Source organism: Spodoptera frugiperda, chromosome 23 (assembly GCF_023101765.2).
Source record: "Spodoptera frugiperda isolate SF20-4 chromosome 23, AGI-APGP_CSIRO_Sfru_2.0, whole genome shotgun sequence".
In the NCBI taxonomy this organism is placed as follows: domain Eukaryota; kingdom Metazoa; phylum Arthropoda; class Insecta; order Lepidoptera; family Noctuidae; genus Spodoptera; species Spodoptera frugiperda.
The window spans coordinates 7,702,915-7,725,672 of NC_064234.1; the positions used below are offsets into that span (position 1 = coordinate 7,702,915).

Below are 22,758 nucleotides of genomic sequence, written 5' to 3' on the forward strand. Positions count from 1 at the left end.
CTACTAGTAATCCGATTGATTTCGCCTAACTCGTGGTTATCATTAGATCATAACAATAAGTATGATAGTATTTTATAAAACATCTAAAAGAGAAAATGTGAAGGAAGTTTTTTATTTCATATTTATAACAAATAGACATCAAATAAGTTGGTATACGTGCGTGCATACTAGCTTTTTACTTCTAATTCATATTTCAAAAATAATTGTTGAATCTTATTAGTTTAACTTTTACTTGTATTTTAAGGTTTATTTTTCAGTTGTAAATACAAAACTATTTGAATGTTACAAATAAAATACAGGTACTATACTACTATAACAAAAACACGTTTAAAATTTAAAAACAAGGAATATGTACATATTGAACATATATCCAGGAATCACCCAAACACGGTACACGTAAATAAGTCAAGCGGGGACGGACGTAGTGACCTAGTGGTCGCGGGCGCATTGAAAGCGACATCGAGGCATAATAACAGTGGCAGGGAAGGTGGTCCGGCCAGCTACGGCGGCGGCCGTAGGACGTACAGTGCGCGCGCACCTCGCCATGCGCACACGCTCGACACATGGCGCGTCGCCTGGCGCTGCTGACGCTGCTGGCGTGCGCGGCGGCCGTCCGCCGCCCGCCGAGGCACTCCGCAGACATCTCCGATTCCGAATCCCTAGACCCTTTTTCCGTGTGGGACGAATACGAAGACTCGTACGAAACCACCCCTGTGCCGCGAACGCGCACCACCACACTTAGTGCTAAAGTGTTGTTAAAGGGGAAAATCCCCAAAGTGAACGTGACTATGAAAAACACTAAAGGTGAAGAAAAAAAAGTAATCAAAACCACTAATATTAATATAGAAAGTCATACTAATTTTATAGTTACTAAACCACCGCAACTAAAGCCCGATTCAGCAACGGGGCTCCCAGTTCTTCAAATAGGTGACCAGTATGTATTGGTGGAATCTCCTGATTTGGAGCAAGTGTCTCGGACGACTACAAGACGTCCGTCAACGACACGGCGACCAGGTCGGAAACCGAGCACAACTCGACGACCATCAACTACGCCACGGCGCTCCACCACACGTCCCATGAGACGCACTCAGAAGACAACAAAATCACCTCACTCTAAGAAAACTACTTGTCCTCCTAAGTATTCAGGATGGCTGTCATCGTTTTTCGAAGAAAACAAATTAAAAAAGGTTCCCGAGAGACCAGGAAAAGCAGGTTGGTTAGTAGGTAGGTCTATGTTTTTTTTATTTTTATGTAACATTGAAACTGTTTTTACAGTACGTAATAAACGACATATTCAAAAACTTACTTCTTTATAAAACCTCCTGGATGAGGTTGAGCTGAACTGATACTGCGTTGAAAGTGGCCTTTTATTGGGGGATGAAAATCATCCAACGACTTCTCCTACCTAGGGCGAGCCGAGAAGGAGCGTCAGACTCTTACTGACTAAAAAACCCTGTTCCTACTCCTGTTTTTTGAACCGTAGCGCCGGTAACCCGCTAGGTAATCCGCAGCTCCGGGTTGAAAGTGACCATACAAGTGTATATAATTGCTCGTATTTTGACCTTCAGTTATCAGAAAGAAACCTTCTATTTACATAATGATACCTAATGGTATTCAAAGCACTAACCATGACCATAAGCAGATGAAAAGGAGTTTCTAAAACGTTGAACTTTATCCGAAAACATCATTATAAAATCGCAGGCGCGACGACGGGGAACTGATCGTAGTGGCTTTGTTAATACAGAAAAAAGCGGTTTAATATTTTTACTTGTGCTTTCTAATGCGTAGTTTCACGCTTTTAAGTATACCTGTGTATTGTATGTAAGCCAACTAGAAAAATCTTTTATTATGCATGAACCTTATAATGAGATTTACATACATAATCCTTACGTGAATATATACTGAATCCGCTTATTTAGGGAAACACACTAAGTAGAAGTGAACGGATAAATTTCCTTTCGCGTTATAATTACCAAGAAAAGAGATAGAAATGTCAGCTCGGAAAATGTAAACCTACTTGCCTAAACCGCTTAAATTGCGACTTGATAATTTTATTTATATTACATCGTTATATGGCTTTCCCCAATACATAGTTTATGTGTAACTTTCTTTCATAGCGCTCTCTTGTGATAAAAGTAAATAATCCCGTAATTTGTGAATAATATGAACTGTGCCTCATCAATATGTGTAATGGTTACTTATATGGTAGGTGTCATTTATGAGCTATAATAATAATGAATACCTACATATTTTAAGACTTGTAGTATGTTTAGTGTCGTTCGTTTAATCTAAACCAATTCATAATTTATCTTATTTACTAGTCATATTTTAATAGCTCTTTTACAAACTGTAAAAGACATATTAATATGAATTATCAGAAATGAATATAATAAGAAAACGTATTTAAGTGACAAACCAACCATTATGTAAATCAAACTATTCTAAAGCTCCTACGGGAAGAAGTTCCAAGTACCTACTCCTAGTTTAAAATAACAGACTGGTGGCTAAAAAAACAAGAACATGGAAATTACCCAGATGCGTTAGTTAGAAGCAAATTCCTAAACTTTTCTACAAACACCGGGTCATCACCGCAGTCTGACCATGATAAATAACCAGTCATTTTAATAAATCTGAACATTGAACACCCCATAGGTTTGAATATGTTCTTCAAGCTCAATTACCTATGACTTTAATCTCTATTATATAAAAATCAATTTCTGTTCGTTAGTCTCACTAAAACTCGAGGACGGGTGGACCGATTTGGCTAATTTTGGTCTTGAATTATTTGTGCAAGTCCAGGGCAAAAAATTTTTGAGGCGGTACGAAGTTTGCCGGGTCAGCTAGTAAATAATAAAATTGGCACCACTTGTATTTTCTGTAACACTCCTTTAGCAGACTTCATGGCTTATTTTATCATGCCCAAGGCCCAAACTGAAAAAAAAATCATGATCAACCGTAGGTAGTAGCCGTTATTATAGGCAATTTTATTAATTACTAGCTTTTGCCCGCGACTTCGTTCGCGTGGAATAGTGACTTCCGGCAAATTTTTGGTTTTAACCACATAGTTCCCGATCTCGCGGGATCTCTTCAAAAATGAGATGTGGAAGATATTCCAGGGAACTCTTCAAAAATCAACATAATGAGCTCTGCGTTTGAATTTAATAGATGTATACTCACTTAGGGCATTGAAAAAATAGTTTAAAAACGGACTTAAACTAACTTAAAACTAAAGAAAGCTACGAATTACGAATTTATAACAATTAAAAAAGAAACTATATTACAACCTATCCTCTATGCTATAATAACCAAGCTTAAACTAAATAATTTAAAAGAAACGACTTAAATCTAATCTAATTAATTTATAAATTAGACTTACAATTTTATTAAAAAAACTAACTACAGTAACTACTAATAATCGATATCAAACTAAACCTACGTTAAATAGTTTAACCAAAAAACCAGGAAAACCCAACAAATAAACTTATTAATTGACAAATACAACGAAACCAATTTAGAATATACGAAACAGCAGGACCACTACAGACAAATAATATAATCATACGACTGATAATACACTTTTTCTACGATAGTACCGAAGCGCTCGGCCGATACCCAACCAAATGAATGTAACGAAACCATAGCGCGATCTATTTCGATCCCAACGCCATCTATCGAGGATAAAGACAACTTGGATTATTTATTTATACTCCGTTCGGGCATTTTCTTTGTACTAAAAGTTTAATTATATTGATATTATTTTTTTCATACCTTTTTACTATTTATTTACTTTTTTCGATGAATTAAAACAATAACATGAACCGAAGTCGTGTAACGATCGACATAGAATTATCTATACTCCGTTAGAGCATTTTCTTTGTACTAAATGTTTTATTATATTGATATTATTTTTTTCATACCTTTTTACTATTTATTTACTTTTTTTCGATGAATTAAAACAATAACATGAACCGAAGTCGTGTAACGATCGACATAGAATTATTTATAAATAATTTATTTCTTATTTTTATTTATTGATTTTTGAAATAAAAATATATCTATGTCCTTTCTAAGGTTCTAAACTATATCTGTACCAAATTTCAACCAAATCCGTCAAATAGTTGCGGAGATTAATGGTATAAGCATAGAATGTTCGACGTGATTCTTTAATTTGACATAACTTTTTTATTTATGAACCGATTGACATGAAACAAACACTAAATGTAAATTTAAGCATCCCACAATAAATTCGTGAAAACCGCATCCAACTCGGATCAGCCGTTTCTGAGATTAGCGCGCACAGACGAACAGACAAACAGACAAACAGACAAACAGACAAACAGACAAACAGACAAAAAAAAAGTTAATTACATTTTTGGGTTCGACATCGACATAACAATAACCCCTGCTATTTTTTTTATTTTTATTTTCAATGTACAGACAGCACTTTTCTACGATTTTATTATATGTATAGATGTTTTAAGGTTTCAGCTAATATAACAACAGGAAAGTAGATAGTTATAGTTCAAGTAAAGTACCTAATACATAGTCATCAAGTATTTATTGCATCCACAATGTACACAGGTGGTGAAAATACCATATTAAGTCACAATTACGGACCCTGTCGGGCACAGCATTGTAATGACGAAAATCTAATTTCTCTGTCTTCCCTTCTGTTTTTTTGGTAATTAATATTACAAAAGTTTTGTAAGTACATATTGCATCCTATCTCTTAATATAAGGCGTGATTTTGAGTACTGTCTGCAAAAACCACTCAAAAGATTCCAAACCTGGGATGTCTACGTCATCAAGCTTACCAAAAAAACATTTCTAGATGACTCAATGTCTAGTGCCGAGTAATTTTCCATAAGTTCAACATAACTAGGAAACTAAACGTAGCGTCCAGTTAGTTTCTTGTTCCATATAGTTTTTGAGTGAACACAACCGGTTCCCGATTAACCACACTCATTATCTAACATGTGTTTTTTTTATATTTTGTTTGTATATTTATATCTTAATCACTCAAAAACGTGCTCCAACTATCGTAAGTGACCCGGTTGTGGCCACTTTAAGAATTTTGTCGACTTTGAGGCTTTCTTAACTTATAGTTTTTGTTATCACGAACATATTTCTTGTAAAAAGTCATTTAACATGTATTAATCTTGCCTAAGAAAACCCTTTTTTTAAAGAACGTCCAATAGAAAAATAACTGTATAAAAAAGAAGAAAAAAGGGAGTTTGTGCCACTTTTGGCCAGATTCGTGCCATTTCTGGCCACGTGCGTGTGGCAGTTCTGGCCATCAAAAAATTAAATAAAAGTAATCAAAATTTATTAATTAAATTGGACATTTTACAAACAATGGTTTTTATTTAGTTTGGAAAATATGAAATATTATTACTTCACTTGAATTTAACTTACAAATAAAGATATCAACATTTATATGACGTTGGTAAAAGCTGCAAAGTAAACTGACCTCCCTTTGTGTGAAGGCAATTTATTGCATCTTTGAAAATGAAAAATATGTATTTGTTGATATTTAAAGCCAAGGAAAAATTATAAATAAATTACGATAAATGACTAGAAGTGGGGCGTTTATGTACAAAAGTTTTGGCCAGCCGTGTGGCCAAAGATGGAGAAATTCATATTTTTGTCTCCATTAGTGGCCACCTTCTAATAATCCCACTTCAGAAACATATGGCGACAAAATAACTTTAGTTCTACTTAGACAATATATTCTTCATGTGGTATTAACATAAACATCCAAACAATAAGCAAAGATTAAAAAAATAAAAACCAAATCCTCACCCGCTCGCCTTAGCCTTTTTGTTAAGATCTTAACAATTTCACCCTCAACTAAAAAGAATGACTTGTTGCATCGAAGTGAAGTTTGACACATCAAAGATGCCAACGGTATCAGTGTCTCCAATATTCAATATTTTAAATACTGTACATCACAGAGTAATTTATTTGTCCATGCCTTAGTTATAAATATTTGAAGGCCCAAGTGGCCACAAAGGGGTCGATGGCCACAACCGGGTCACTTGCCCTACTTGGTACTGTTTTATTCGACTTGTTGTTGGTACACTACACTACAGGAACTCTTAGTTTTTATATTATAATTCTCTATACTCTATTGCTCTATCCCGAAACTACTGAGTTATTTATGTACGATAGCTTTGTCTTACATTGCAGAAAGTACGTTTTGTAATTCGTAATTAGGGTCGCTTCTGGAAAATCAAAGCAACCACCAATCAATCAAAAATCATTGGATCGATTTTATATCGACTATATGTCGTATTCTATTTTAATTTAAATCTTTTCAAAATTCATAGTGATCGGTTTCTAACATATTAAATAGCATCAATCTATTTATGTATCGGGGCCACTTGAAAATAATCATTCAAAGAATAATATCTAGTTTGAAATACACGTTAATATAAATCCCAAGTGCGTTAGCAGACAGTAGAAAATAAATGTTCATGTCAGACTATTATAATATATGTATAAGTACATCTAACAGTAGGTATCCTACGTAGCGCACTGAAACTAAAAAAAAAAAACATTTAGAAAATTGTACAATTGTAATTATTTTAAAATTCAGTAACACTCAAACAAAATATTATTACTTAGCGCCAAGCGCGAATCGAGTAGATCCTAATTATCTATTTAATGGAATGGTGATTATCACATGCAAATGGTTGAATATCTTTACAAAATTGTCGAAATAAACATAATATTATGTGCTTAAGTTGAGGATTGCCCTCAATTTCCCTGGGATCTAATCATCAGATGCTGACCTGGTGACAGCAGTATTAACTATATAATAATATCTTCCGAACAAAAATAACGCACGCAAATCGGATTAACTTATTATTAACGTACAATAACACTGAGTATCGAGAAAATGAGAATACGTGAAACACGTGTTAGAGTACAACGAACCTCCATTTTTGAGCCGGTTATTATAAAGTTAATATAAAACTGCCATACTGAAAACCGCACCAAAATCGGTTCAGCTAAACGCGAGATAGGTAATCGTGCACCTAATTACATACAGCTCAAACTAAGAATGTCCACATCCTTTTTTTGTTTGAAATCGGTTAAAAAGTTAAGTTGACTTACGCAAATTGGAGTTACGCCCGAATACTGAAACGCTACTCAGATTTAAGTTGAACTTAAATCTCGTGCTATATCTATCATTTACAAAGAATTTGTAGGGACAGAACTACCTATATTTGAGACCGTAAGTAATAGTTTCCCGAACATTTTCCGGGTCATAGTGGAAAAAACCAGACGCATAATCCAGTTTTTATCAAAAGCCTTGTTATGTGACCTTTGAACATGATTTTGTTTTTATAAAACGCTCTAGGATTTTCTTCTGTGTCGTAGGTTTATTTTCGAACATTATAATTTTAGCTAATTGGAAATTATTATCATTGTAATCGGATGTCTAAATTAAGCGGATTACCAAACTTACCGTACAATACAATTTTTCTAATAATGTTCACGTGTTTTACTCACTATAAAAACAATCAATCATAATAAATTGTGACACCAGTAACTTTGATTTATTGTATTAAAATAAATGCAATCTTTGTCGTTATTTGATTTTTATTGACTTTAGTTTACATGATGCCATGAACTAATATTTTTTTTATTGTTTGAAAAAAGAAGATGAATCACATTCAATTGTTTTTTCTCTCTATACTGCCAGTACCTAATATAATTATAATTATAGGCAAATAAGTTTGTAATACTTTTTTTTTACTTTCTATTATTTCATGGATGAACTATAACTTTTTTTTAAACTATATGACACATAGTATGACTAATGTGCGTAGATGATATTACAATAAGTACCCATGGTATTACTGAACTTAATTATACAGGTCGCGAGGCCAATGGAATTAGTTCAGTAATTTGCCAAACTACTCAAAGAAACGGTATTGCTCAAACAAAAAAACTATCGGGGTTATCAATGTATTATTTTTTAGATACTTAGGTAGTTAAGTAATGTAGAGTACATAGTGGGTTTTTTTGACTTCTTACGTGTTGGTCGTTAAAAAATAATATTTTCTGTACATTGATAATTCCGTTAGTTAGGTACTTGTTTATGACCGTGTTTTTAATAACTGAACAAAATAAAAATAAATTCATTACTTTCAAACCGGTAAGAACAAGTTCGAAATCTTCATATTTAGAAGGTAAAAAAGTTAACTTTGTAGATTACTCTTGGGGCCTAAATGTTGTGAAATATCGTACTCTTGAATTGCAACACTAGCGCCAATTGCATCCATATGACATGCATTGAATGAACTAAATAGTATTGAGTTTAGCTTTAGTTCTATTCCGTACTATGAATGCTATTTTAACAGTGGCGATTGGGGCTATATAGTTTTGACATTGAATAAAAAAAAATGGATTGACGAAGAAGATGTAGACATTGTGATTGGTTTCAAAAGTAAGTGCTCTATTCAGTCTAATCCTTATTACCAAGGACTTCTTATACCATTTGTATGAATATGATACGGTGTGGTAAAATATATAAAAATGAAATGTAGTTACTTATTTCTTAAAAGAATTTCCTACAATTTCCAGGGGAGAATAGAAAAGAAATCGGTAGTAACTAGTATCGGTGCCGGTGTTCCGTATATAATATTTATTTTAATTGCATATAATTCAATGTAAAACACGGACGTTTGAGTCATGCTAAAGTATCTAAAGATAGTTATTAAGAGTACATTAACTTCAACACGTATAATATTTACTTAAAACAGGTTTGACTAATAACAGGCTAATAACTAAATACGAAGTGGAACTTACAAGTATCCGTACATATAGCACTACTGATAATTATACATAATTATACAAAATTAATTAAAATGATTAATGTGATATAAATAGGTAAGTATATCTATGAGAGGCCATTTTATAGCACTTACCAATACATCTGATCATTTAGATTCCGACAGGGATAACACAATACCCATTTGGAACTACCGATGTAATAGGGGGTGAGTTTATTGCCATATACCGAACACAATTCCAGACTCCGTGCCACTACTGAAAAATGTTCCAAAAAACGAAAAAAGCCAGTAATACTTGGCCCGACACGAGGGATGATAATAGTTTTTTTTTAATTTATTTTGCATTTTTCAACATTTTAACACTGAAACCTAGACTTAAAAAAAACATTAGGTCTTTATATGTAACAAAAACCGTTTATCTAAACTGATTGATGATTCCCAAGATGATCTGTCTATCGCTCGCACGTAACTACACGTTTTTACATTCATATCAAGTCGAAGTCATAATCGGGAAAGTTGTTGATGATTACAAATGCATACGTAATAATGTTTTCTCGTGTCAATAAACTCCACTCTATCATTCAGAAGCATTACGAACTTTTACACTATTTCTTATAAGCAATCATCTAGCCGATCGCTACGATTACCGTCTATCTTAAAATAATAAAACTATAATACGATCAAAGGTTTCTCTTTGACTCTCTCAGTTATAATGACTTGTAATGGTGTAATTCCGAATGACGGCAATTAAATATTATGAACGAACATGAGAATAATGTTAAACAAAACTGAGTAATTAACATAATGAGTACCAATCATGCGCTGTAATCAGCGAGTAACGCGGAAAACTAGAGGAAGTTGTGCACGAGCCGCGGAGGCTGCCCCCGTGCACTGCGTCCGCGCACCCGGCCTCCAGCTCTCGCTCGGTAGTCGGCACTCTTGCCCCACTAACATAAAAAAGTTTCTCCTTAAATGTAGTAACTACTGGACTAAGCTTCCGATAACAAGAATGAATACCTATTGAATTATTGAGCAGCTCCATGCAACAAACTAGCCATAATTATACACCTGTAGGTACGTGGGTATAGCTCGAGGGATCACATTTTATATCTAAACTAAATATCTATTCCGTTCAATCAATATTGGGACATTACTCTTTTATTTGAAATTTCTCTTTACTGTCTCTGATCTAAATGTTTCATACACGGATAAGAAGTGATAATAATTTGAATTTGAATTTCATTAGTAGACTAATCTAACCTCCATTTCCCACTCTCTACAAGTCTAGACACTTTAATGCGTTCATGTACCTAATATGTATAAATCTTAATGTTGTTGTTATTTGAATTGTTAATTATTCTAATTGAAAATAATCAATTAGAACAATTTCTAATTTATCACTTTCAAAAAACATTTCCAAAAATCCCATTTGAACACTCACTTTCAAAATACTGTTTGTTGTTTCAAACTAATGTTTTCTCTTTGTAGGTATTTTTTCAACAATATACAATTGGATAGTGGAATCCAAATCGTCGTGGTTCGATGGAAGCTGGTTCTCTGACGAAGTGACGCCAAAGAAACCGATACAGACAACGACTACAGTTCGCCCCCTGACGGCTGCACCGGGCAGCTGGTTCCAAACACTCCTGGATAGTGAAGACAGCGATGGAGCATACGTCACCAACAATGCCCCTATTAGTAAGAAGCACAATTTTTGATATTGACTAAACAGTGCACTAACCAAAATCAAGCTATTGATTTTTTAATTTACATTATCTTAAATATCTCGTCTAATAAAAATTAACGTCAATCAAAATTAGTTACGGTAGTCTTTGTTGTCGGTCGCTGTTTATTTTACGAGCTAGGCAATAAACCAAAGTGACTAGTAGCGAGCAATAAACTTTCTGATCATAGGTAGGCCTAATATCAAATGTCTTAAATATTCATTTTACTAATTGATTTTAACAGCTTTCACCTTCAGTTTTGTAGATATATGTTATTAATTATACATATGCGTCACTGTAACACCAACTGTAACTACATCTACATATACATATATCAAAGGTAAATGTTAAGGTAACGGTTTCAAAATGAATTCATTTACAATACCAACGTGCAGGGTTTTATTAATTCAATTAATTAGGAGTGCTAATGACGTTCTAGTCTGGTAAACCGTACTATATTTTGGTTCATGGTAATAAGTTGTGAACTATTTACTAGTAAAATAATACTTAACTGCACATTTATATTTTAATACATTTTAAAGTCTATGATATGACGCACAAGTCATAATTTAGTTGTGTATATGTTAAGACGCGTCCAGACAGCGTGACGCATACGCATGTTGCGCCCCATATGTCTACGAATCATAAGTAAAACAGTATAACTATTAGTGACTTATGCCTAGACTCTGTGTTCAGTAAATATGTTTTTTGGTTTCATCGTTTAGTCCGTTTAGTCTGTAGTATCTATTACAAAACTTGACTCTTAATGAACGAAGGTCACCTAGCCGACCTAAGATTTTAGCCCAGCCCAGACAATAAACAACACCGTTTGCTACTTTCTATAGTCACTGTTTTTACTATTGTAACTTTCTCACAGTTTTTATATGACTCTGACTTGCCAAAAAAATTATAATTGGCGTTTCATTCGCACTCTAGAAAAGTCTGCAAAGAAGGCGTTAAAGAAGACCTACAAAGGATTCCAGCTTTTAAGAACATATCCCGACGTTCAATGGAAGGTGCACGAAATGTTGGACTTGCAGGAGGAGGCCCAGGGTTCGGGACTTATGTGGTGGACACCACCCTCACTTAATGGCTCCACAGACTTGCTTGTTCCACCTGATTTGCTCTCAGACGTGAAAGATCATCTCAAAACAAACAAAATCGACTACGATATTATTATTTGGGACTTACAGGTATGCATGATATGATAGATAATAAATTGTTATTGATGAACTTTTGTTATTATGAATTGAATTCTGTTTATGACTCCATAGAAAGCGATAACCTACGAAAATCCTCGGCTGTCAAAGAAACAAAGACTTGAGTTGGAGCAATTGCGTGGTCATCCGATGACTTGGCGACGATATCATCGATATGCAGACATCCTCCGGTATTTGGAATACTTACAGCACTCGCATTCAGACTTAGTAGAGCTCATACCACTTGGTGTATCGTCAGAAGGACTACCACTAGTAGCAGTAAAGGTAATTTTAAATCCCTAGAACCTGTCTAGTACCTAATCGTTAAACATCTTTGGTTACCTACATTCGTGACTTGTAATTTTTACAGGTTTCATTATCTGTTAACGATACTGCGATAAAAGGAAAAGAGAAAAAGAAGTGGAAATTACGGTCGCGTATGAAACCTGCAGTTTGGGTGGACGGGGGCTCTCATGCGCGAGAGTGGATAGCGCCGGCCGTCGCTACATGGATGATACACGCGCTCGTCGAAGGAGAGAAAGATCTAGGTTTGATAAATAACAATTTTCGGAAATTTCTCCAATTCTTACATAAACATCTTCATAATCATTACGAATGATATAAAATTGTTATGAATAATAGCATAATTAATTAACATTTATTATGCAATCAGAGAGCAACTTTCTCGAACGAATTGATATTTTTGTGAGTAAACATGTTTGTTCTATAAACAGGATCGGAGTACGACTTACTCAAACAAGCCGACTTCTACATCATGCCGGTGTTGAACCCGGATGGTTACGAGCACTCTCACACTCACGACCGGCTCTGGAGGAAAACACGTTCACGACAGCCCGACCACTCCGATGACTACTATGTTGGATGGTGAGTTGATGTTTTTTTGAAATAATCTGCTAGTGACCACCCCGACCATTAAAGGCAAAATGTAAAAAAAAAAATACTTATCCATTTTTAATTTGTTATAATAATTTCTCATTCAGTCCAATATAAAACTCTTATTTGCATTTCCTAAATAGTCATATGACCCCAGTGGTATACCCAGATAAGTTTTTACGCCAGATTTGTAACAAAAAGTAAAATACAAAGACTTGAGAGTCGGTAAACCTCATTTGAAAGCATCCATCTATTGGCGACGGCACATTGACCACTTACGATTACCATTAGCTAGCACATCTCATTCATGGTCCACTTTTTTATGAAAGAAAAAATGTAATGAAATCATTAGTAATGAACTGCTTTGAAAGGTACTAATTTTGAAATACTTTTGACTTCGTAAAAAATGTACTTGTTGAACGAGAGGTCGCAGGTGTAACTGCTTATTTAGAGGCGCCTTGTTCAATGACTAAGTCGGAAAAGCGTTGAATGAATTCTCGGTAATAGCATGAAGACCGGCATTGTATATCTAGTCTCCTGTGCCTCTAAACTAGTAGAGCTTTTCTCAGTAAATACACATGAGTAAATCGCCGGCAACGCACTTATAACGCCTCTGGTGTTTCTGGTGTCCATGGACACCAGGTGGCGTCGATTGCTTACCATCAGGTGATCCGTCTGCTCATTTACCGGCTCATTCTCATTAAAAAAAACCAAAAGGGCATGACGTTATATAGAAAGTTGATGCGTATTATAAATGAAGCTGTATGTGTATATACCTATCGGTCAAAATGAGGAACATCCTGTTCGAAGTAGCAAGTCGATGAATGTACGCTTTGTACGTACACATGCAACAGCGTAACGTGAAACATTTTTACTCTTGTTGGTACACGCCATATGTGGCGGTACCAGACGTTTATATCGCATCTTTTTGTTTTTATTGTACAGCAATAAGATAATTTTATAGTGAAAGCTTGCTTGTAACTGGAATGTTTTCATAAACCACGTCATCTCATCAGGTATGCGATTAACTACGTAATAATATTTCTTTCATATACTCTTGAGACGGACATGGGAATCCTACATACGTATAAACTCACATTTTTGTTTCATAGACGTAGGAAGAAACTGCAGAGTACCGCCTATTACAATCCTTACATCATTCATAAATCATGGATTTTTTTTTGCAGAACTTTCGAAGCTTCGTTCTTTGTTATTTTTCTAGCAAAAAAGTGAAAACTGGCTGGTGTTGCCATTTTAGTAGTCCCATATATGAACATGGATCCAAATACAGTGCTATCGTCGATAGTCGATACCTATTAGGCACCCAAGCGGCCCAAGTTAGGTAATACATTATCTAGATACCAACGCATCTCTATTTAAATCTCCATGAGAGTGAAATCGATCCACGAGCTATTAATACGCGCAGTCAGTATTATGTATGACTAATGACAATATAATACTTTACATAAAACAATGGCAAAGTTCGAAAATATTTTGCGTCATGGTTTTCGAAAATAAGAAAAGCTATACGCAGTTACGGTAACGCGCACGCAGTTTCACCTTCCACGTGGGTGACTTCTGTTATTCTTTTTTTATATGATCGCTAAACAAGTTTCAAAAGGAGTACCTTTTTATTTTAACAGTTTATTAATTTATGCATCATTGTTTCTTGTTCTATCTCAATCTACAATCTTACCAATCAATCATCACTAAAGCTTAATAATATGTGACTGTGTGCTTACATTCCAGTAAAAAATACACGCGTACCGATTTGATCGCCACTGTCGGCACAGACAAAAAAAGAAAACGTAATTTTAAGTAGGGCAACTGACCCGGTTGTGGCCATCGACCCCTTTGTGGCCATTTGGGCCTTCAAATATTTATAACTAAGGCATGGACAAATAAATTACTCTGTGATGTACAGTATTTAAAATATTGAATATTGGAGATACTGATACCGTTGGCAGCTTTGATGTGTCAAACTTCACTTGGATGCAACAAGTAATTTTTTTTAGTTGAGGGTGAAATTGTTAAGATCTTAACAAAAAGGCTAAGGCGAGCGAATGAGGATTTGGGTTTTTATTTTTTAAATCTTTGCTTATTGTTTGGATGTTTATGTTAATACTACATGAAGAATATATTGTCTAAGTGGAACTAAAGTTATTTTGTCGCCATATGTTTCTGAAGTGAGGTTATTAGAAGGTGGCCACTAATGGAGACGAAACTTATTAATTACTCCATCTTTGGCCACATGGCTGGCCAAAACTGGTGTCTATAGACACCCCACTTCTTCCCCTTTATTTTATCGTGGCTTTTTTTCCTTGGCTTTACATATCAACAAATACATATTTTTCATTTTCAGAGATGCAATAAATAGCCTTCACACAAAGGGGAGGTCAGATTACTTTGCAGCTTTTACCAACGTCATATAAATGTTGATCTCTTTATTTGTAAGTCAAATTAAAGTGAAGTAATAATATTTCATATTTTCCAAACTAAATAAAAATCATTGTTTGTAAAATGTCCAATTTAATTAATAAATTTTAATTACTTTTATAGTATATTTTGATGGCCAGAACTGGCACACGACCGTGGCCAGAAATGGCACGAATCTGGCCAAAAATAGCACAAACTCCCTTTTTTTTTCTTTTTTATACAGTTATTTTTCTATTCGACGTTCTTTAAAAAAAGGGTTTTCTTAGGCAAGGTTAATACATGTTAAATGACTTTTTACAAGAAATATGTTCGTGATAACAAAAACTACAAGTTAAGAAAGCCTCAAAGTCGATAAAATTCTTAAAGTGGCCACAACCGGGTCACTTACGATACATTTTGTTATCCATACTAATCTACAGCGTTCAAAAGGTTATGAACCATGTACCTATTAAACACTAAAAGAATTATTCAAATCGGTCCAGTAGTTCCGGAGATTAGCGTGTTCAAACAAACTCTTCAGCTTTATATATTAGTATTAAGAGTTAAACTAATTCCATTGTAAAGGTGAGATTTTTTGTAAAGGTTTCCATGGAACTGGGGTCAAACAGAGTGCGTGGGTGTTGATGCAGACCGCAACTGGGATTACCATTGGAGTGAAAAGGACGCATCTCTCGATCCCTGCTCGGAAAACTACGCCGGACCACATCCCTTCAGCGAGCCCGAGACGAGAGCCGTGTCGGAGTTTTTATCCGAACATAAAGGACACATAAAGGTAGCGTTCCCACATATTGATACTAGCAAACCCGGCGAACTCCGTTTCGCCACCAATAATTTTCCCTATTTTCCTACTTTTCTCTTTAACTTTTCCTGATTTTTGTATATGCTATAAACCTCAGGGAGCCCGAGACCTTTACAACGAATGTAAAACCCTGAAAATCGGTTCGTGCGTTCGGGAGTTATAGCATAAGGAAAGAAAACCCGACTTATTTTTATACAATAGATAATATTCACTATTAAAGCTGGTTGTTAGTACCTATGTGTTTGAAATTGTGACCTTCATAAAAATAAACAGACTGTATATTCTTCTCACATTTACGAAGTGACCCTCATTGACGTTATCGATCAATTTTCAAAGTACAGTTTTTGAGGTTGTTGTCTCTTTAAAATTCAAATATTCATAGACAGGTACCTTATTAAGTACTTATGTTTATTTAACTTATTTATGCTTAGGTATTGGAATTGCTCATTTCAATAACCATAAAAGTTTCATATTCCTAAAGCTCGATTTGAATTCAAATTCAAGCTAGTTACCTATCTTGTTTTCTATCTCCGTGTGTTTATCGCGTGACGGATGCACACAACGATATAAGTCATTATAGGTACTTATTAACCATTTACAGTGTTCATGTAAATGGATAATTAGTACTTATAATAGCTGAGGGTAATGTTTTCTTAGTATTCGTTTTCACTTCGGATCTTATTAGTTTGCAAAGTTTAAGTATGCGTCATATTACCTAAGAGCACTTCCACTGCTTGGATAAAGTGTATGACGTACTCTTCTCTTTACATATTTATCGAAAGAGATATGTGTTATGCCTTTAATACACTGAACAGTTTATCATTCTCAATAATCTTTATTACCTAAAGATCATACGACTGCAAGTATTAGTTTGAAACAGAATTTATTACTATTATGGGAAAAGTGTAAGTGAGATTGATGCACATGCATATGCATAATTATTCACATTGGGAGACTATTAGGATTCAAAATTAATTATTATAATTAGGAAATAAGATCAGGCGAACCGTTTGCTTGTTGCCAGCCTATACCATAAAAAAATAAGTGGTAAATAAAAGCTTTTAGCTACTACTCGACTGGTACCAACCCAACAACCATCTTCACTAATTATTACGTACTTTCACTTCATTTCCATCCCCAGTACGTGTTTACCTAGATGTCTAAATGCTACATGGCAACAAGAATCACAACAACATAATTTGAAAATATTTAAATGTCCATGTAAAGTTAACCTATTAGTTAAGATAAACAAGTTAACTTATGAATAAAAAATAGAAAAGACTTGATGCATAACCACTTACCTACTCGATAAACTTTTTATCAACTAATAAAAAGTCTTTTCTATTTTTTATTCATAAGTTGACTCGTTTATCTTAGCAACAGGGGCGTAGCTAGCGCCGTATCTGCCGTATCAATTATACGGGGCCCCCCAGCTTACAGGGGCCCCCAAAGTGCTTGAGCAAAAAATAAAACCTTCCCAATTTTTTATTTAATATCACAAAAGTCCAATTAATCAGTACCTTTCTTTTTCCCGTAAAGCATGCGTTAAAAAGTTGGCAGCAACTTTATAACCCCTATAAAATAATAAGGACCTCCAAACATGGATTCGCTGATTCGATTATCGGACCCCCCCCCCCAAAGAAAATGGGCCCCAAAGATTTTTATACGGGGCCCCGGCAAGGCACGCTACGCCACTGCTTAGCAAAACCATATTTCAACGAAATACTCGATATAGCATTTCGCTTTTCACAATACTTACTTATTTGAAAGTAAAATTACTCACACTGGGGTCAACTTATGACTGTAAGCAGCCACAGTTACACTTTAGTCTAAGTTGAAGTCACTGAATAGAAATCAGAAACGGTTGGCACCGCCTTTAAGTATGGCAATTTATCATTCGTTCAAAACCGTAAAGGTAGACCGCACGTCTATCGCGGGAAATTGTGACAGTGTGCCCACATCGTTACTTTCAAAACATTTTCTACTACACTTTCAAATTGAACACCTTAAAAGTACTGATATTCAAGATTGTAATACGTTGTAAAATGCGGTCTCTATCTCGGTTTAAGTGTAATAAGATTTAAATGCATAGCTGTGCTACATTTACCAAAGTAGCTAACCTAAGTTAGATTATTCTGTCGACTGGCACACGCCTGCTTACGTATTTACAAAGCAATATGAGTTTTTATCTTAATAACTCTCTTCTTATAGTTTTCAAGTTTTCCTCTTTATTGAAGCAGGTTTAGCGTTAATCTATAAGTAGCGCACTTAGGATAAAAAAATAAAGTAGATAACTATACTCACAGACACAATAAATCTATCCAAATATAAGATAGAGCCTAGTAGGTAGGATTTTAACAGTCACAGGTAGAAATGGTAGTTGTGGCATCGCAATAGATAGGTGCAAAGGAGAGGTAACTGCACCACTTGCCATCTGGTGCAATGCAACATCTACATTTTTGCCAGTGATGGCGATGCACAAACAGATTAATCTGGTTGATATAAACGCATCAACATTTAAGTAGGCAGTTAGTTGGCGCAATTATCTCATATAGCTATGTGTTTAAGTGTCGTGTATAAGTAATGGATCTTTTTCCTTAGTTGTACCTGTCACTGCACGCGTACTCGCAAGCCTGGTTGGTGCCCAGCTCACACACACGCGAGTCGTTCGCGGACGATGGCGTCCTCGTCGAGATGGGCAAATTGGCAACCGTTGCACTCGCGGACTTGTATGGAACAAAATATCAGGTAATAAAGTAAAGAAACCTAAAGTAGGTAATAAGATTATCTATTTATTCTACTTCCATAATTCCATTTTTACGACGTTCGAACCGTTATTCTAATCCAAAATTAAAATTGAAAGCTCATTACTCGATGACTCAGATACTGCGTCTTCAAATCTTCATACACCTATGCGTAATGGTATATTAATGTGCCTTGTGTGTGTTAGTAAATAAAAAATATGCTGCTAAATACTATAACTAACTTCATTTTCGTTAGTAAAGCGCTGAAACCTTTTTGTTTCGATGATAAAGGTACCTATGTTGTTTCGTGTTTCAGGTTGGCACAGCTGCTGAAATACGACAGCCTGCTTCAGGGATGTCGCATGACTGGGCTAAAGCACGAGCTGGTATCAAGTTTTCGTACCACGTGGACTTGCGAGATTCCTTCGGACCCTATGGTTTCCTGCTACCAGGCTCCCAAATAGTATCCACTGCTCGTGAGACCTGGCAAGCTGTCAAAGCAATCGTAGACAACTTATCCGTAGCTTAAATCTTAATGAAAATTACATTTAGATAAATTGAAATTTTATACGCCTCGCCAGTTGCTCAATTAGATATTAAGTAGTTTAGATATTAGAATACAAAATTATTTATTTTCTTTAAATTATTATTTATTTTATTGCCATAACGAGTATGTCGCAAAAAAGATGGTACGAATTGATTAGGTCATTCATAATTCACTATTTTTAGTACCTACCTGCCTAACTATGGGCAGATTGAGGTTAAAAAATCTATCCGCTTGGGGCAAAGCAAGTACTTAGACCATTTTCAAAGATTTTTATGCTTAGGTAGGTCTACATATTTGTCAACTTTACGAGTTTAGATTTAAAAAAGAATGATGCATTTATTTAGTAAGTAGATTAAACGCTCTTGTAGTGTACTAGTGGATGTTTTAGACAGCACTTTTCTACGATTTTATTATATGTATAGATTTCTACACCCGACCTTACCTTTCTTCCCGTATGTTTTTGTACTAAGTACACTTTATAAGGAGTACAAGTCTACAGCACTAGTACCCAGTTACCTAGTAATAAAAAGTGATTCGAAGGTGATACTGATAGGAATAGTGAAATAAAATCAACAAGTTGCTATCATAAGGTAAAGAAAAACAGTTTAACTACCGAACTCAGAGTCATTTAATGGTTACTTAACCCAGTCCTTAGCAATTGTTTTCCATACAAAATCGTTAGGTACTAAGGAATAGTGTTTAGTACCTAATCATTAAATGTCTCTAAGAGCTGCAGTAAGATAGTTAGGGGCGTGCCTACTTATTTAGTGTACCTACCTATCTAGATAAATGTAACAGGCAGGTAGTGGTGTAGACAGGCGTAGGCGATGTGGTTAGTTAACCTCACAGGTGGCACGCGACAAGTTGCGAGTCGCGCGAACTTTGTGATGCAACTTGGTTAAGATAATATATTTACTATATTCTAGCAAACCCGGCGAACTCCGTTTTGCCAGCAATGACAATTCCTGTTTTTCTTTTGAAAAAAATCCTGAATTAGGTAATACCTACTCGCGGAGCCCGAGATCTTTCCAACGAATGCAAAACCGTGGAAATCGGTTCGAGCGTTCTGGAGTTATAGCGTCAGAAAGCAAAAACCGACTTATTTTTATATTATAATAGAAGATTATTGAGCCACGCTTCACCACTGTGTATTTTTTTTTTCTTACAAACTTGCATAGGTTCTTTCGAAATAACATGTGACGTCACGTTTACATTTTAAACTTAACTTCATTTTATCTAAATATTGTAAACCTGTATGATAAAATAAAAAAATACGTGTCGATTATTTTTTAAATTAGGTACCTAACTATACGACGAATCAGCTTTTTAAGTTCCATACCCTGTCTACTTTATTGACTGCACGGTTGGCGCGGTGGCTGGGCAACTGGCTGCCGCGCAACGGGTAGCGGGTTCGATTCCCGCACGGAGCAACTCTTTGTGTGATCCACAAATTGTTGTTTCGGGTCTGGGTGTCATGTGCATGTGAACTTGTATGTTTGTAAACGCACCCACGACACAGGAGAAAATCCTAATGTGGGGCAACGTTTTTTAAAAAAATAAAAAAAAAATACTACCCTATTTTATATTATTAAATCAGGCTAAGTATTTTTCTACTGAATAGGGTAGATGACTATTTTTTATTTTCTTACAGAAACAAATACTTTCGTGACGTCTTTTCTTATATGTAAAAATAAAAAAATACGTGTTTAATATTTTTGATTACCTAACTGACGGACTAAATAGATTTTTAATTTTCATACCCCGTCATGCGATTACCTAGGTATTTACGCCTATACCATACAATTAATGTAACGCACGTTTAGGTAAATGTGACACTTGCCTTAGAATATTTCCCGCTTATCTAATATTTACCTAGTAGGTATAGAAAACAAATTAACCAACTACCAAACTTGTGTTCCTACTCTTTTGATATTATCTGGAATGTTTGTTAAAAACTTTTATTGTGTAAAGTGAAGTATAATTTAGCGCCAACAAAATATACTAGGAAATGGAATGATTCTGTGTTCTACTATAATTATACCTACCAACAAAAAATTAATAAATCGATTTTTAATTTAAAATGTATTTTCATTTATTTGTCATAGACTGCCTACATGAATACGTACTTACAAATTCAAAACACATTATTAGCTATGTGATTCGTTGCGGGTGTAACAGCGAAACAAAGGCACATGAGCTCAGTTCCGAAGTCCCGGGTAAAGCATCAATATCGGTTATGCTATTTCTATCGTACCTTTTTCGTACATGCGTCTCACCTATAGAGTTATAATCTCACCTCTATTCTCCATGGTTAGTCTATTTGACATTGACACTTTATAGAAGCCGGCTGTCAAAAAAATTGTTTTGACATTAGCGTATTTACTATTATCATCCAAACATTTGCAATTAAGAAAAATGATTGATAAATCAGAGATTTTGGTGGAAACTAAGGAGACAAACTCGACAAGTTTTGAGGATACTGTAAATTCTATACTATGTGGGTTAGGTGCTCAAAAATATATCGAGATATTCAAGTAAGTTACACTACCAAAGTGGGTGATTAATTTTACTGTACACTAACTAACATTGATTTATTTGCACAGAAAACAAAAAATTGATCAGTATGGATTATCGGAATTGTCAGACGAAGATCTCCTAAAATTGGGTATTGTTGAACCTGATATAAGGAACCAACTCATTGAACGTGCCAAGTTGCTTCCTGCATATGAAGAATCTCAAGCTATTAGGTGATACAAATTTTAAAAATATACTTTTAAAAAGGATTAATACATACTTAATATTTTTTTCTTATAATTAAAAAAATATCAATATTTTGAAATACAAAGTAGAAATAACCCCATTGCCATTAAAGAAAGAAAAATTACTTTACGTTTTGCAGGATCGCTACTTTGGGTCCAACGGAAATGGTTGAAGTTTTTGAAGAATGTGCCTTGCTACTCCATAGGATACATCTTAGTATGGTAGCCAGTAACTCAGCACTGAGTAAAACTAAAAAAGTATCAGACTGTTTGCTATATAAAGATAAATATGCATCTAATGTAGCACTGGCCACATTAAACGAAATAAATAACATATTAAATTCTATGGAAATAGCAGTGAATTCAAAATTCAAGGTAAATTTTACTTGTAATGTTTTTTACTAATTAATCTTTTAATTAAGCTTTCATTACTCTTATCTTCTCTTATCTCGGAATTAAACTGTTCTAGTAACATTTGTTTTATCATCTATTTCCAGGTAAAAAAGACAAAAAACAATAAAGCAAAGAAAATTTTAGTTGGAACCATTGGGAGTGCTGTGATTGCTGCATTGGCCGTTCTATTCACTCGATCCCTGAAACAACTCTGAAAATTTAATGTGATCCAGAACTAATCATACAAATTACTTTCTAGCCTATGTGCCATTGTCCTATCCAGCAATTTGATTGGATATTAAATTATTATGAAAAAAAATTTTTTTAATACCTATCTCATCTCACTAAGTTCTTGGTAACTACCTAGTTTTGTATTGATATTAGTCTGTAATTTATAACTTATATTATTATTGAGATCAGTTTGTTTAACATGTATAACGACAATAACATACTCCATCA

The 22,758-nt window shown here is 34.7% G+C and overlaps 2 protein-coding genes across 3 annotated transcripts; both read left to right on the plus strand.

Moving 5' to 3' along the window:
• The first annotated feature begins 497 nt into the window (after window positions 1-497).
• LOC118266727 (zinc carboxypeptidase A 1) lies at window positions 498-20,859 on the plus strand. Of its 2 annotated transcripts, none has more exons than XM_035580239.2 (9): window positions 498-1,224; window positions 10,293-10,502; window positions 11,465-11,721; window positions 11,803-12,012; window positions 12,098-12,275; window positions 12,462-12,612; window positions 15,640-15,829; window positions 18,458-18,604; window positions 18,917-20,859. In XM_035580239.2, exons 1-9 carry the CDS (start codon window positions 564-566, stop codon window positions 19,127-19,129), a joined length of 2,217 nt encoding a protein of 738 aa, XP_035436132.2. In that variant the 5' UTR covers window positions 498-563; the 3' UTR covers window positions 19,130-20,859. The 2 variants fall into 2 exon arrangements, with proteins under 2 accessions (XP_035436132.2, XP_035436133.2); XM_035580240.2 differs by having other exon boundaries at window positions 498-1,212.
• Window positions 20,860-21,468: 609 nt separating this feature from the next.
• Window positions 21,469-22,628, plus strand: LOC118266724 (uncharacterized). Its single transcript, XM_035580237.2, has 4 exons — window positions 21,469-21,681; window positions 21,751-21,894; window positions 22,047-22,281; window positions 22,404-22,628. Exons 1-4 carry the CDS (start codon window positions 21,563-21,565, stop codon window positions 22,512-22,514), a joined length of 609 nt encoding a protein of 202 aa, XP_035436130.1. The 5' UTR covers window positions 21,469-21,562; the 3' UTR covers window positions 22,515-22,628.
• The last annotated feature ends 130 nt before the right edge of the window (window positions 22,629-22,758 follow it).

Coding starts and splice junctions, on each gene's coding strand:
- LOC118266727 (XM_035580239.2), top strand. CDS start 564: ATGGCGCGTCGCCTGGCGCTGCTGACGCTGCTGGCGTGCGCGGCGGCC. Junction 11,722..11,802: donor TTATTATTTGGGACTTACAG/GTATGCATGATA, acceptor ATGACTCCATAG/AAAGCGATAACCTACGAAAA. Junction 15,830..18,457: donor AACATAAAGGACACATAAAG/GTAGCGTTCCCA, acceptor CTTTTTCCTTAG/TTGTACCTGTCACTGCACGC.
- LOC118266724 (XM_035580237.2), top strand. CDS start 21,563: ATGATTGATAAATCAGAGATTTTGGTGGAAACTAAGGAGACAAACTCG. Junction 21,682..21,750: donor AAATATATCGAGATATTCAA/GTAAGTTACACT, acceptor TTATTTGCACAG/AAAACAAAAAATTGATCAGT. Junction 21,895..22,046: donor GAAGAATCTCAAGCTATTAG/GTGATACAAATT, acceptor TACGTTTTGCAG/GATCGCTACTTTGGGTCCAA.